The sequence below is a fragment of the Phyllobates terribilis genome, unplaced genomic scaffold, assembly GCF_046119375.1.
Source record: "Phyllobates terribilis strain yellow unplaced genomic scaffold, ASM4611937v1 Scaffold_11__3_contigs__length_659146591, whole genome shotgun sequence".
In the NCBI taxonomy this organism is placed as follows: domain Eukaryota; kingdom Metazoa; phylum Chordata; class Amphibia; order Anura; family Dendrobatidae; genus Phyllobates; species Phyllobates terribilis.
Window position 1 is genome coordinate 188,807,926 of NW_027362771.1, and position 14,684 is coordinate 188,822,609.

General features: G+C 46.8%; 1 protein-coding gene across 1 annotated transcript; it reads right to left on the bottom strand.

Annotated features, from left to right (window-relative positions):
- Positions 1-1,560: 1,560 nt before the first annotated feature.
- On the bottom strand, positions 1,561-12,614 carry LSM8 (LSM8 homolog, U6 small nuclear RNA associated). The gene is made up of 4 exons (XM_073650705.1): positions 12,461-12,614; positions 11,409-11,449; positions 10,197-10,324; positions 1,561-1,774 (listed from the first exon to the last, which is right to left on the bottom strand). The coding sequence occupies exons 1-4, from the start codon at positions 12,489-12,491 to the stop codon at positions 1,684-1,686; spliced, it is 291 nt and encodes a 96-aa protein (XP_073506806.1). The 5' UTR covers positions 12,492-12,614; the 3' UTR covers positions 1,561-1,683.
- Positions 12,615-14,684: the final 2,070 nt, after the last annotated feature.

Consider the following 14,684-nt stretch of genomic DNA (forward strand, 5'->3'; position numbering starts at 1 on the left):
CTCCATCAGAAAAGAAGCTTTCTCATATTCCATCAGCAGTCATTTTATATCTAAAGAGAGGATGCTATGAAATAACAAGAGAATCCGATATGTAAGGGACAAAGCTATACATAAAACAAGAGGACACTAGGTAATTATATATATATACACATACACATAAATAATGAGCAAAAAAAAAAAATAACATTCAGTCTATTAGACCCTGTTACATGGCAAACCTAAGTGAAACATGGACATGCAATAATAAGCTACAATACAGGAGCTCTGCAGTGTTATTGATGATCACATGGTTAGGTTTACTGGGACTTACCCAAGGGTAACTGTGCTTTCAAGTAACTTCAGAATATGGTTGCCTGTGTGTATACATGGGAAATAATTTCTGACCATTATGTGACTTTTATCCTGTATTCCTCTCTGGATATTATATCTGTAACTTACAAGCCACTGTTTGGTGGGGAAGGAGACTAGCTGCAGTAATTTCTCCCGTACACAGCTCAGCACAGAGCAGGCGCTTCATTCAATTTTTAGCTTTGAGAAGAGCAGCAACATGAAGAACATTATACAGCAGAGCTCAGCTGTCTGTCTGAATGAAGCTCTGGACAAGGGGCAAACCACTTGAGCTCTGCACAATGATTTTCTGTCTTCCTCTATAAAGTAGAATGGGCTGTTTATGACACTTGCAGTCCGTCTTCTCGTAATAGGACAAGCTTAAAGGGGTATTCCCCATCTCCAAAATCCTATCCCAATATTATTATTTCTACTACATATTATTAGCAAATACCTCTAATTAGAAATGTAGTATGTTTTTTGTGATTCGCTACATCTCTTTCCTCATGTGCAGGACCTTAGGTATTCATGGTTATGACCACTGGCAACTAAGTAACTGTCACTATATTAGTGGTCGTGACCATGGATACCTAAGGTCCTGCAATGCCTGCACATGAGGAAAGAGACACAGCAAATCAGAAAAACTATACTACATTTCTAATTGGAGGCATTTGCTAATATTATTACACCTACTACATATTGGCATAGGATCTTGGAGATGGGAATACCCCTTTAACAAATGACGGATATGAGCGGGTGACAGTTTCCATACCATAACGTGCTATGTCCGTCATGCATTCAATCACTGTCGGAGCTCAGCACTGCTAATGGCCGAGCTCCTGCAGTAACAGCCAATGACGGTGCCAACAAAATAATCAAATGTGATGTGGTCCCTTTTTTTGCCAAATTTACAATATTTTCACAAATGCAGGTCATATCGAACAAATTTTACCACTGTCATGAGATACAATATGTCCAAAAAAAAAAAAAGTTATATATAAATCTTCACCTATATTATAAATCCTTCTTCTCCACAGAAAAAAAAAAAAAAAAAAGAGAATAAATTGTGTTTTGGTGCATTGCTCACTTTTACGATGTAGTTTTGAACTTTGCCTTGAAAAGAAAATCCGCTACAACAATCCTGTAGATTACTGATATTTTCAACATCTGTAATGTCCAACTATTACATGCTAGATCAACTTAAATAAGAGTAAAAACATTACAAAACATAAAAAACGTATACACAATTTAATTTACATAAGAAGGTAGAGCACACACATATCAAGATGCAGAATATGGCATTCATCTAAATGCATTAAAAAAATATCATGTACAGTTTTAGATGTTCACGTCTCTTCAATTTACAACAGAGTTCAGAGGTTCAGCTCTAATATTCCCCAAATCAAGCGCAGAGTCCGTCTCCTCATCAATCTCTCCAATAACAGCCCTGTAGAGACATGAAAGTTTCCATGATCATCTATTGTAAAACTATTAGTTGTTGTCATAGCCACTAAAATAAATTTGTACAGGACCGACTAGAGGAAGTTTGTGTCTTCAATGAAAGGATATTGACTTTTGTGGAAAGAGGTACAGGTGCATCTCACCAAATTAGAATATCATCAAAATTCTCTCATGGTGCTGTCATGATCGACCAATAAAGTCAAAAGTTACTTGCCGGTAACAGGATTTTTCGGAGACCATGACAGCACCACGAGAGAGGGGATCCGCCCACCAAGGACAGGAAACCTACAGGCTTAAAAGGGGCGGCCCCCTCTTCTCGCCTCAGTTTGGATTACATGGCATTGAGAGTACCACCAGGTTAGTAGACATAGCAAAACATGAAAAACCAACATTTCTATAAATCACCAACTTAAGAGTGAAAATTAATAAACAAGGAGTGCTCCCACCAATGTGAAGGGAGGGAAGATAAGGATGCTGTCATGGTCTCCGAAAAATTCCGTTACCGGTAAGTAACTTATGACTATCGGTCGACCATGACAGCACCACGAGAGAATTACAGAGATGAAGAAGTTTAGGGAGGGACTACAGCTTGGAGCACCCTTCTCCCAAAAGCGAGATCAGACGAAAAACCAGAATCCAGTCTATAGTGCCTATAGATGGTAGACGGTGAAGACCAGGTAGAAGCCTTACATATGTCTATCGAGACACCAGTCTTCTCCGCCCAGGAGGTAGTCACTGCCCGGGTGGAGTGAGCCTTCAACTCTTGTGGTATTTCCTTACCGCTGGATGTATAAGCTAGGGAAATAGCCTCCCTGATCCATCCAGCTATGGTGGACTTTGTGACCTTAGCGCCTTTCCTAACACCTTGGTAGGATATCAATAACGAACTGTCTTTTCTAAATTCTTTGGTGACCAAGAGGTACCCAATTACACATCTCCTTATGTCTAGTGTATGAAACGCTTATTTCTGGTTACCTGGATTAGGGCAGAAAGAGGGTAGGACTACTTCTTGGGAGTCTGAAAATAGGTAGCTATTTTAGGGAGATAGGCGGGATCAGGTTTAAAGAATTATTTTATCATCCAGGATCTAAGTGAAGGGCAAAGCTGAAGACAGGGCATGAATATCACTAACTCTCCTAGCAGATGTTAAAGCTATCAGAAGCGCTGTTTTAAGGGAGAGGGACTTAAGAGTGGCTAACTATTGGCTCAAAGGGTTGACCAGTTAAGGCTTTAAGAACCAAATTTAGATCCCAGGGTACCAATTTGCTTTTGACAATGGGCCTAGACCTAGAGGCGGCTTTAATGAAACTAGAAATCAAATAATTACTCGCCAGATCACAGCTATATAAGGCACCTAAGGCGGACACCTGAACCTTCAGGGTGATAGTGGCTAGCCCTAACGCAAGACCTTTTTGCAGAAATTCTAGAATTTTACTTATTGGAGCCTCCTCACCGACCCTGGAACTGGAAAAAAGATAAAAACTTCTTCCAGGTTCTCGCATAAATTCTGGTTGTAATAGGCTTACGGCTACGCATTAAGGTGGTTACTAAACCTTGGGAGAATCTCTTTTTTCTTAATAGCTCCCCCTCAAGTTCCATACCGTCAAGTGGAGGCCGGACACTTGAGGATGGACTATTGGACCCTGGAAGAGGAGATCCAGAACTTCTGGTAGAACCCAAGGATCTGACAGACATGCTCCTGAGGCTTCAGAACCAGGGCCTACTGGGACAAAAGGGTGCGACCAGCAGAACTCTCGCCTTGTCGCCTAGCATAGGCTAGGCTTAACCCCCAAAGTATTTGGAGAGCATCTACTTCCAGGGGTTTTTCTTCGGGATCCAGGGAACAGAAGAGCCAAGTTTTCCCAATTTAAATTTGTAGCAAACAAGTCCCATCTTTGTACAATTTGGGAGAAAATGTCCTGATTTAGTTCCCATTCCCCATCTCAGAGTATAGCGGCTTAAGTAGGCTGCCCTTGAATTTTCTTTTCCCTTTATATGAAGGGCTGTTAGGGAAAGAAGATGATCCGCCACTCTCAAAGATCTCGATCATGTACCCCCTTAGTGGTTCACGTAAGCTACTGCAATTTTATTATCAGAGAAAACCTTTACGTCACGATTTTAAAGAAAAACTAGAAAATAATTGACTGCCCTGTCTATCGCTAGCAACTGTTTAGCGTTGGAGGAGAGACTCTTTTCCAAATTAGACCATGACCCCTGGGTTACCATATCTCCCAGATGGGTCCCCCACCCACTGGAACTGGCATCGGTAGTAATTGTTCTGGTTGTTCTAAAAACCCAGGGGACCCCTCTGGATAAGTTCACTTCATTATCCCATCACTGTAAGGATTCAACTGACCGGGGAGACAAGGAAAACCTCCCCTCCAAGCACCCCTTCAACATAACTTCATTATGCAGTACATCCCACTGTAAAACCCTGGAGTGATATTGAGTCCACAGAACTCCGGGAAGGCAAGATGTCAGGGTACCCAACAGGGACATCGCAGCTCTCAGGGACATGACTGGGTTTGACACTGCCCTTCTCACTTGATCCCTGATCCTTAGTTTTTTGGCTTCAGGGAGGTAACATGTCTGAGAATCTGAGCCAGCATAACTCCTAAGAATTGCTGAACTTTTGTGGTCATTAACCTAGATTTATTTAAATTGAGGACCCAGCCCAGATTTTCTAAGATGGAGATCACTATTTTTTAGATGCTTACTACATTGAAGGGCCGAGTTACCAACTATCAGGAAATCATCCAGATAAGGGCTAATTAATATGTCATGCTCTGACATGAGCCATTACCTCTGCCACGAATTTTGGTAAATTCCCGGGGGGCTATGGCTAAACCGAATGGCAGGGCCCTATATTGAAAGTGCTTGATGACCCCATCTATAACCACAGCCACTCTAAGATATTTCTGGTAATCTGAATGGATAGGTACATGGTAATAGGAGTCTTTCAAATCCAAAACTACCATGTAACAATCTGGAAACAGCAGCTTTATTGTTGACCTTATCGATTCCATTTTGAAGGTGGGTATTATTAGGAGTTTATTCAGTGCTTTAAAATTTATAATACACCTGAAAGAACCGTCTGGCTTAGAGACCAGAAAGAGGGGAGTAAAATCCCAACCCCCTTTTGGATGTCAGGACCTCCACCAGGACTGCTTTTTGAACAAGGTCCAGTACTTCTTCCTGAAGAGAGAGTTGTTCTGATATAGAGGAGCGGACCAGGGTCAAGATAAACCTTCCACGAGGAACTGCTTGGAACTGGAATCTCAGACCCGAACCTATCAGATTAAGGATCCAGTTACTGGTTGAAATCTTTGTCCAGGCAGGTAAGAAGCCCGTCAGCCTCCCCCCTACCTGGGCTACGAGTCATTGACTCGATTTCCGGGGCTCCCGAGTGGAAGATGACGTACTGAACAGAAGGCCTCTACCTTTTGGTTTACGGTCTTCCCATTTATCCTGGTCTCTGTGGCCTTTTATGCACAGATCTTCTCCTGCGAAAAGACCGCTTATAGGCAGGCATGGACAGGCTAGGGAAACCTTTCTTCCTGTCGCTTACTTGATTTCATTCAGGACTGGACCGAAGAGATGTTCCCCTTTGCAAGGTATAGCACAGAGTCTAGTTCTAGCTTGGATGTCACCCGGCCAACACTTAGCCACAGAGCCCTGCGAGCTGCATTAGACATGGCGGCCGATCTAGCAGCTAACTTAACAGTCGGCAGAAGCATCCGCTAGAAAGGCTGCTGCCCCCTACATGAGTGGGATATTAGACAAGATCTCTTTCCTGGATGTGTCGTTTCCTAGATGCGACTCCAGCTGATCTAACCATATCAAAGACCTAGATGTGCAAGTCACAGCAATTGCCGGTTTTAAAGCCCCAGCGGTTGTCTCCCAGGTGCCTTTGAGAAACACATCCGCTTTTCTGTCCCGAGGATCTTTAAAAGGGCCCCCATATCATCAAAGGGAAGAGATGACTTTTTAGAAGCTTTAGTTATGGCTGCTTCTAGTTTGGGAGCCTTCTCCCAGGAGGAGGAGGCCGAGTCCTCAAAGGGGTCCTTTCTTTTAAAGAATGGGGGTAGAGAACCCTTTCTTTCCGGCTTTTGCCACTATGGATTAGACCCTGAAGTTTTTCATTAAATGGGAAACATTTTCTCTTCCTCCGCCCCAGTACTCTGAACATGACGTTTTGGACAGACTTCTCTGGTCTGAGGTCCATAATGCCCATGGTTGAGAGTACCACTTTAACCAACCCGTCAACTTCATTTAATGGAAAGCAGTGCTGGCCTGAACCACTATCTGAGGATGAGGAAGATGAATCGTCAGAGTCCACCTCCTTGGCTGATGATAGGGAATAATCAGGAGTTGGGGCGATCTCATGGTTAGCTTCCTTCCTCTTTAGACTTTTTATATCGGAGTTTGCTCACCTCTGACTTAACTACGGTTTTTAAGCCTGAGACGAAACTAGGGGTCTCATCTGCCAAAGTTTGGTTTATGCAGGACTGGCAGAGTCTTTTGGAATATGAGTCCGCCAATAGGGCCTCACATAAAGCACATTGCTTGTGTTTGGTTTTGGAGGTACACTTCTTCCCCTAAAGGGATAAGAAGAAGGGACACCTTATTACCTAGGTAAGATCACTTACCCAGAGCTCAAATAGCCAGTACCGGTTTAGCTGGAGGACACTCTCTCAGCCAGGAGATCGTCCCTAGGGGCTGCAGATTCGTCCGTCTTGTTAGAATCAAGATGGCCGGACCAGGTTTGTCTACCTACAGTCCAAGAATTGCTGGTGACTCAAGGGGGGGGGGGGGTCGTGTCTCCTGGGGTTGCCCAGGAGACCGCTGAGATGGAGAAATCAGTGGCCGCTGGATTTGCTGCTGCTGGTCTTCAGATTCCATTAACAAGAGTTCTGAAGTAGCTGGGTAGCCTAGAGCAGAGATATCTGGACGCTTAAATAGGAGCATCTACTTCCCTTTAATTTCCTTTTTTTTTTTATTTATTATATATATATATTTTATATATATATATATATATATATATATATATATATATATATATATATATATATATATATATATATATATATATATATATATATATATATATATATATATATATATTTTGCCATCTGCTGGTTGGAGGGGAGAATGCAGCACTCACGCGGCATCTGCATGCATGTGGACCGGACTTCCTGTCTGGTCACATGACCGCCATTAGGCCCCGGCCTAGTAAAAGACCGCATTCTGAGGCGCCACCGCATTCTGAGGCGCCACCGCATTCTGAGGCGCCGCTCCTGTAATCGGCGCCTTCTCCCTCCAGCTGCCTGCTCCAGCTAGCGTTCACCTGCTGCTAGAGGCGGGCCCTACCCCAGCCGGGGCGCCGCTCCCCTAGCGTTCTGCGTGCAGGTCTGGGGTTGCTAACCCCAGACAGGGGCGCAGCCCCCCAATGCTGTGCTCACCTCAAGTTGGGGCTGCCGTCCCCACACAGGGGCGCACCTCCCTCAGCCCAGGGCACAGGACGGTACTGGAGCTGCTGATCCCAGACAGGGGCGCAGCTCGACAGCGCGCTTCTTCTGGACATCTTCACAGGTAAGCCTCTCAGAGGTTCCCTCCATCAAGAACAGGAAACTAAACTGAGGCGAGAAGAGAGGGCCGCCCCTTTTAAGCCTGTAGGTTTCCAGTCCTTAGTGAAACTCATATTATATAGAGTCATTACAAACAGAGTGATCTACTTCAAGTGTTTATTTCTGTTAATGTTGATGATTATGGCTTACAGCCAATGAAAACACAAAAATATCATCATCTCAGTAAATTAGAATAATTAACAAAAAACACCTGCGAAGGATTCCTAAGCGTTTAAAAAGGTCCCTTAGTCTGTTTCAGTAGGCTCCACAATCATGGAGAAGACTGTTGACTTGACAGATGTCCAGAAGGCAGTCATTGACACAATAAGTAAATGCAAAGTAAATTTTGCATTTAATTTGGAAATCAAGGTCCCAGAGGCCGGAGGAAGAGTGGAGAGGCACACAATCCAAGCTGTTTGAGGTCTAGTGTGAAGTTTCCACAATCAGTGATGGTTTGGGGACCCATGTCATCTGCTGGTGTAGGTCCAAAGTCAGCGCAGCTATCTCCCAGGAAATTTTAGAGCACTTCATGCTTCCCTCTTCCGACAAGCTTTTTGGAGATGAAAATTTCATTCTCCAGCAGCACCTGTCCACACTGCCAAAAGTACCAATACCTGGTTTAAAAACAACAGTATCACTGTGCTTGACTGAGAAGCAAACTTCCCTGAACTTAACCTCATAGAGAATCTATGAGCTATTGTCAAGAGGAAGATGAGACACCAGACCCAACAATGCAGATGAGCTGAAGGCTGCTATCAAAGCAACCTGGGCTTCCATAACACCTCAGCAGCGCCACAGGCTGATTGCCTCCATTCCACGCCACACTGATGCAGTAATTGATGCAAAAGGATCCTGGAACAAGTATTGACAGCATTTACTGAACATACATTTCAGTAGGCCAACATTTTGGATTTTAAAAACATTTTTTCAAGCTGTTATAACGTATTCTAATTTACTGAGATAATGACTTTTGTGTTTTCATTGGCTGTAAGCCATAATCATCAACATTAACAAAAATAAACACTTGAAATAGATCACTGTTTGTAATGACTCTATATAATATAGGAGTTTCACTTTTTGCATTGAAGAACTGAAATAAATGTACTTTTTGATGATATTCTAATTTAGTGAGATGCACCTGTATCAGCCTGGCTGCACAACTGCAGACAGGTAAATTCTCTGTCGCCAAAGCATTTCAGAGAAGACATACCTGCCAGAAATCATACAGCGCGGCTCTGATACATGCTGTGTGTGGGTCGGGCAGCATGAATCTAGCGACAGGTTCTCGTTAAAGACAAGGTCTATTACATCTAATCAAAGCCCAAGTTCGTTATACAGTTGCAGTCCCCAAATTAATTTCCTTTACAAGGCCCGTGGGCTATCCACCAACAGTAGGATGTATAAAGGGACTAATGGTGAGGAGACTTCACATAATGGCAGCCAATCTTGGCATGTCTCAGTGGTATTCTATCTACCACTTCATTCACAGATTGGTCACATGCTTGTCATTAATAGAATTACCACAGACCCAAGGACCTGTAAAAGGACTGGCAGGTAAGCAAAGGAGCTTTGGGACAATACGTTTTTTCCAAGATTCACTGGAGTCCCAAAATGCCAACCTCTCAGATTCATAGGACACATGGTCCCTGCAGTTTTTTTTCTCACCCATTGACTTTGCATTGGTGAATCTCAGCCGTTTCATACGCAGCATGCTGTGATTTTTTCCTCACCCCAATTCCAGGTGAAGAAGAACTCGAAGATGAACACTGCCTAATTGAATAACATTGTGGCAAGTGCACTGCGATTTTTTCTCACAATGCACTCCTCGATTTAGATGCAGATATGAGCCAACCCTTAATAGAATTTGCTAAAAATGGAAGATTGCTAAAAATCTAACCCCTGTAACATAACCAATTCCGCAAAATTTAAGGAGTGCTGCTTTTACCCTTTATTGCATATGAAGTCACCCTGAGCAGCCTCCACCAGTCATGTATTTAGCTATGGGTAGGTGGGCATCAAGCTGCTTCAGTGAAGGGAGGGAACTTTGGGACAATATGTGCATAAGGTTTTCAATAAACACCACATTGTAATAAAGAGTGAAAGTGGTCACACAGTGAGCAGAAAGTGGACATTGCTTGAAATCTAAACTTTATGGACTAACATGTGTTCAACAGTGCTTGCAATGTGACCACATGGACTTCTATTAGGGTGTAGGATCAGAGGATATCTGTACTATTGAAGCTATCAGTCACATGTAAATGACACTAGAAATGTTCTCTATGCAGAACACTTCACTCATCCATGCCACAGGACTGACTTTGGAGTTACACACTACCCCTGTAATATTTTCTTGGCTCAGACACATTCTGTAGAGCTACAAATTGATATAACATTAAGGTGGTTGTCCATTGGGGGGACACACACACACACACACACACACACACACACACACACACACACACACTATTCCCGCAGACTTAGATAACTTTAAAAAAAAACTTCTTTACTCACCCTCCTCAGGTCCTGCTCTGTATTGTTTGGCTGCAACGGTGGCATCACATCAACAGCAAAATGGTCCAGCCAATGTAGATGGCACAAGCCACTGAGGTCAACATTTGGCTGCAGCACTGCTAACATGACATGGCTGCTATAGCCAAACAAGACATCACTGAACCCCAGGAGGTTGTAGTAAATAACTTCTGGTTTTAAAATTAAATTAGACTGAAGGGTAAAGTTTTGTGAAAGTGTCCACCACTTTAAGACACAAGGAAGGATACTTACACATTGTCTCCTCTTACAATGTACAGCCCCAGCACTACTTGTTCGACCCCTTGTGAAGAACTGAATACTCGCTCATGACTCTCATCCAATATTAGATTTATTGTTTGATCAAAACCCTTAAGTGTTCCCTGGGAAAAACAAAACATTAAAACAAGTCAGAAGGGAGAGATGAAATTAAGTAGCCATCAACATAATTATAACCTGAACAATATGAAGCCTTCCTGTTATTGGAAAAAAGGACTGAAACATGTACTGATACATGTGGGTTTCTAAGGGCCCAGCGTATGCCAAAACGGTGTCTTTGACAGCACAAAATGACTGATCAAAGCAAGCAGAGGAGCTCGGTGCTCCCTTAGTGTGGCTGAACAGCTCAGTACACCTTCCTACCTACTTGTTTCCATATATCTCCGCCTTGATTGACAGCTCTCACTTTACAGGAGAGCAGATGGGAAACAAAAGGGTGGAAAGGTGCGCAGAACTGCTCAGCCACACCAAGGGTGCACAGAGAGCCTGTGCCTGCAAATTTGTGCTGCCAGACTCCCTTTAACACTGGATAAGAAAAGGAAACAAAATCAGGCAGGATATGCAGAGGCTTTTCCATGCACTTCCGCTTACCACTACCCCCTCCTCCTTCCAAAATGTAACCCTCAGTTAACCCAACTATGAGAAGGGTTTCTAAAAGTTTATTTACGCGAATCAACAAAATGACCGCTGATCAGCAAAGGTTTATTAGTCTGTTTACACAGGCAGACTGAGCGATCTGTAGTGGAACAGTCACTGGGCAAAGGCTGCCATTCTTCTTGACAGGGCATGTCCTGTGTACACAAAATGATTGCTGCAGAGAACAATGACCTTTGGTGCAGCACAAAATACCATGGCACCCAAGGAAGGAGTCTTTTGCCCCTTCACTGGCAGCCTGGTTAGACTGCACCATTACCGTGAAACAAGGGTTCTTAGGAAAGTATAAATGGACCCTAAGAGATACATAGTGTGGGATAATCACTTATCTGCACCCACGTCAGGCACAGACCGTGCATTCATGCCAGAGCCGGCTCTTCTTACTCTCAAACTTGGATTGTTGGTCTCTGCATCCAAATCACCGGTTCCATGAAGTCCATTCTACACACAGAGGGCAGGCTGTGCATAGCGAAGCTTCAGGAGCTTTATAATCAACTAAAACATATTTCATCTTTATATGAAGTAATTTCTTACCACAATCATCCTCCCATCGGCAGTAATAACAGCAACCGTTCCTGCAAGATCTGTTAAGGCAGCACACAGCATAGACATGGCTCATCTAGTAAGCCCGCGTCGCCCTGGTGCCCGGGACACCGGACCAGAGCCCGCGTCGCCCTGGTGCCCGGGACACCGGACCAGAGCCCGCGTCGCCCTGGTGCCCGGGACACCGGACCAGAGCCCGCGTCGCCCTGGTGCCCGGGACACCGGACCAGAGCCCGCGTCGCCCTGGTGCCCGGGACACCGGACCAGAGCCCGCGTCGCCCTGGTGCCCGGGACACCGGACCAGAGCCCGCATCGCCCTGGTGCCTGGTGCCCGGGATATGGGACCAGAGCGTGCGTCACCCCGATGCCCAGGACACCGGACCAGAGCCCACGTCACCCCGGTGCCCAGGACACCGGACCAGAGCCCGCGTCACCCTGGTGCCTGGGACACCGGACCAGAGCCCGCGTCACCCTGGTGCCCGGGACACCGGACCAGAGCCCGCGTCACCCTGGACCGGACCAGAGCCCGCGTCACCCTGGTGCCCGGGACACCGGACCAGAGCCCGCGTCGCCCTGGTGCCCGGGACACCGGACCAGAGCCCGCGTCGCCCTGGTGCCCGGGATACGGGACCAGAGCCCGCGTCGCCCTGGTGCCCGGGATACGGGACCAGAGCCCGCGTCGCCCTGGTGCCCGGGACACCGAACCAGAGCCCGCGTCACCCTGGTGCCTTGCGCCCGGGATAAGGGACCAGAGCCCACATCACCCTGGTGCCCGGGATAAGGGACCAGAGCCCACATCACCCTGGTGCCCGGGACACCGAACCAGAGCCTGCGTCACCCTGGTGCCTTGTGCCCGGGATACGGGACCAGAGCCCGCGTCGCCCTGGTGCCCGGGATAAGGGACCAGAGCCCACATCACCCTGGTGCCCGGGACACCGAACCAGAGCCGGTGATGTGCATTGAGCAGGCAGCAGGAGAAACTACTGATATCATACAGCCATTCGCAGCCCCGAAAGCCGCTCTGTCAGCCCCCAGCAGGATACGGTTGATATAATTCTCCAGTGCTGACGTCATCTCTCAGACACTTCACGCAGACCGGAAAGTGGCGGCAGCTGCACGTTTTACCGGTGATTCCAAGGAATCCGCCAGAGAAGAGGCGTCATTCATACGTCATTACTCCGCGACCAAAACAAACTCCGCCTACCTCTAAGCACGCAGATCCCGCCCGGATGTGCAGTGCTGTCGCTATGTCCCGGGTCCAGCTGTAGCGGAGACTCCGGCACAGTTGTATGTGGCGGTGCAGCAGCGAGCTGTCCGCCCCATTAGTGATGGGTAGGGGCTGGAGACAGAGCATGTGACAGGACACAGGGGAACCGTCAACGTGGATGTGGGGGAGAACCACCGTACTGCACGTGGGCGACGATGCTGCGGAGAGGTGTCATAATATGGATAATGCAGTGGAGGACCATCTTCAAGTAGGGGGAGATAGTGCTGGGGCATCATACTGCATGTATGACACAGCACTGGAGGGCTATCATACTGCACTGCGGGGATAGCAGTGCACGAGCCTCCTAATGCACGAGGGCTGGCACGGTTCAGGGCCATCATACTGGACGTGGGGGGCGATAAGGTGAAGAGGCATCATACTGGACGTGGGGGGCGATAAGGTGAAGAGGCATCATACTGGACGTGGGGGGCGATAAGGTGAAGAGGCATCACATACTGCAAGTAGGGGACGACGCTGTGAAGGCTATACCGCATAGAGGACGCTAGTGGATGGGGCCAGGGGCGTACATAGGAATCATGGGGCTCCATAGCAGAAGTTCTAATTGGGCCCCCCCCCCCCCCCCAAAAAAAAGAAAAATTAAAATAATTATCGGGGTCACAGAAGAGCAGATTCCTCTTTCATTGCCCCATAAAGTGTGATGCCAACAAAAGTGCCCCCCCCAAACACAGTATGATACCCCAGTGGTGAATTCCTCCACATGCACAGCATAATGACCCTAGTGTACCCCACAGTATGATCCCCCAACTGTGATCGCCACACCTCTCCACGCTCCAGAGTATAATGCACTCGCCGTGGTCCTCCACACAGTGTAATGCACTCGCCATGGTCCTCCACGCGGTATAATGCACACGCCATGGTCCTCCACACGGTATAATGCACTCGCCAAGATCCTCCACACGGTATAATGCACTCGCCATGGTCTCTTCCACGCGGTATAATGCACTCGCCATGGTCCTCCACGCGGTATAATGCACTCGCCATAGTCCTCCACGCGGTATAATGCACACGCCATGGTCCTCCACACGGTATAATGCACTCGCCAAGATCCTCCACACGGTATAATGCACTCGCCATGGTCTCTTCCACGCGGTATAATACACTCGCCATGGTCCTCCACGTGGTATAATGCACTCGCCATGTTCCTCCACGCGGTATAAGACACTCGCCATGTTCCTCCACGCGGTATAAGACACTCGCCATGTTCCTCCAGGCGGTATAAGACACTCGCCATGTTCCTCCAGGCGGTATAAGACACTCGCCATGTTCCTCCACGCAGTGTAAGACACTCGCCATGTTCCTCCACGCAGTGTAAGACACTCGCCATGGTCCTCCACGCAGTGTAAGACACTCGACATGGTCCTCCACGCAGTATAAGACACTCGCCATATTCCTCCACGCAGTATAATACACTCGCCATGGTCCTCCACGCAGTATAATACACTCGCCATGGTCCTCCACGCCGTATAAGACACTCGCCATGTTCCTCCACGCAGTATAAGACACTCGCCATGTTCCTCCACGCAGTATAAGACACTCGCCATGTTCCTCCACACAGTATAATGCACTCTCCATGGTCTTCCACACAGTATAATGCACTCACCATGGTCCTCCACGCAGTATAATGCAGCCCCCCATAGGGTAAAATGCGACCCCCCCACCATAGTGTAAAATGCTGCCCCAGTCCTCCAGTATTATCAGGACTCACAAAAATAAATAAATACATACTTACCGATCCTCGTTCCCTGCTGCTTCAGTCTCTGCAGCGCGTCTCTCTCATCACCTCAGGAGCTGCCAGCTCCACTGTCTAACACAGCGTGGCATTTCATCACGCCGCTGCGTCAAATGCAGAGGAGGAATGATGGGAAATGGAGTGTCACATGACGCTCCCTCCTCCATCATTGCTTTCAACCAGGGCCGACTCCAGGTTTTCGTGGTGAAAGAGTCTCAGTGGGCCCCTTTAACACATACCGCGAATCATG

Bases quoted from the DNA above. Each gene is read 5' to 3' on its own strand.
- LSM8 (XM_073650705.1), bottom strand. From the start codon at position 12,491: ATGACGTCAGCACTGGAGAATTATATCAACC. The intron at 11,450-12,460 runs GTATCCTGCTGG...CAGATCTTGCAG, and splicing joins ACTGGAGAATTATATCAACC to GAACGGTTGCTGTTATTACT. The intron at 1,775-10,196 runs GTAAGTATCCTT...ATGTCTCTACAG, and splicing joins ATTGTAAGAGGAGACAATGT to GGCTGTTATTGGAGAGATTG.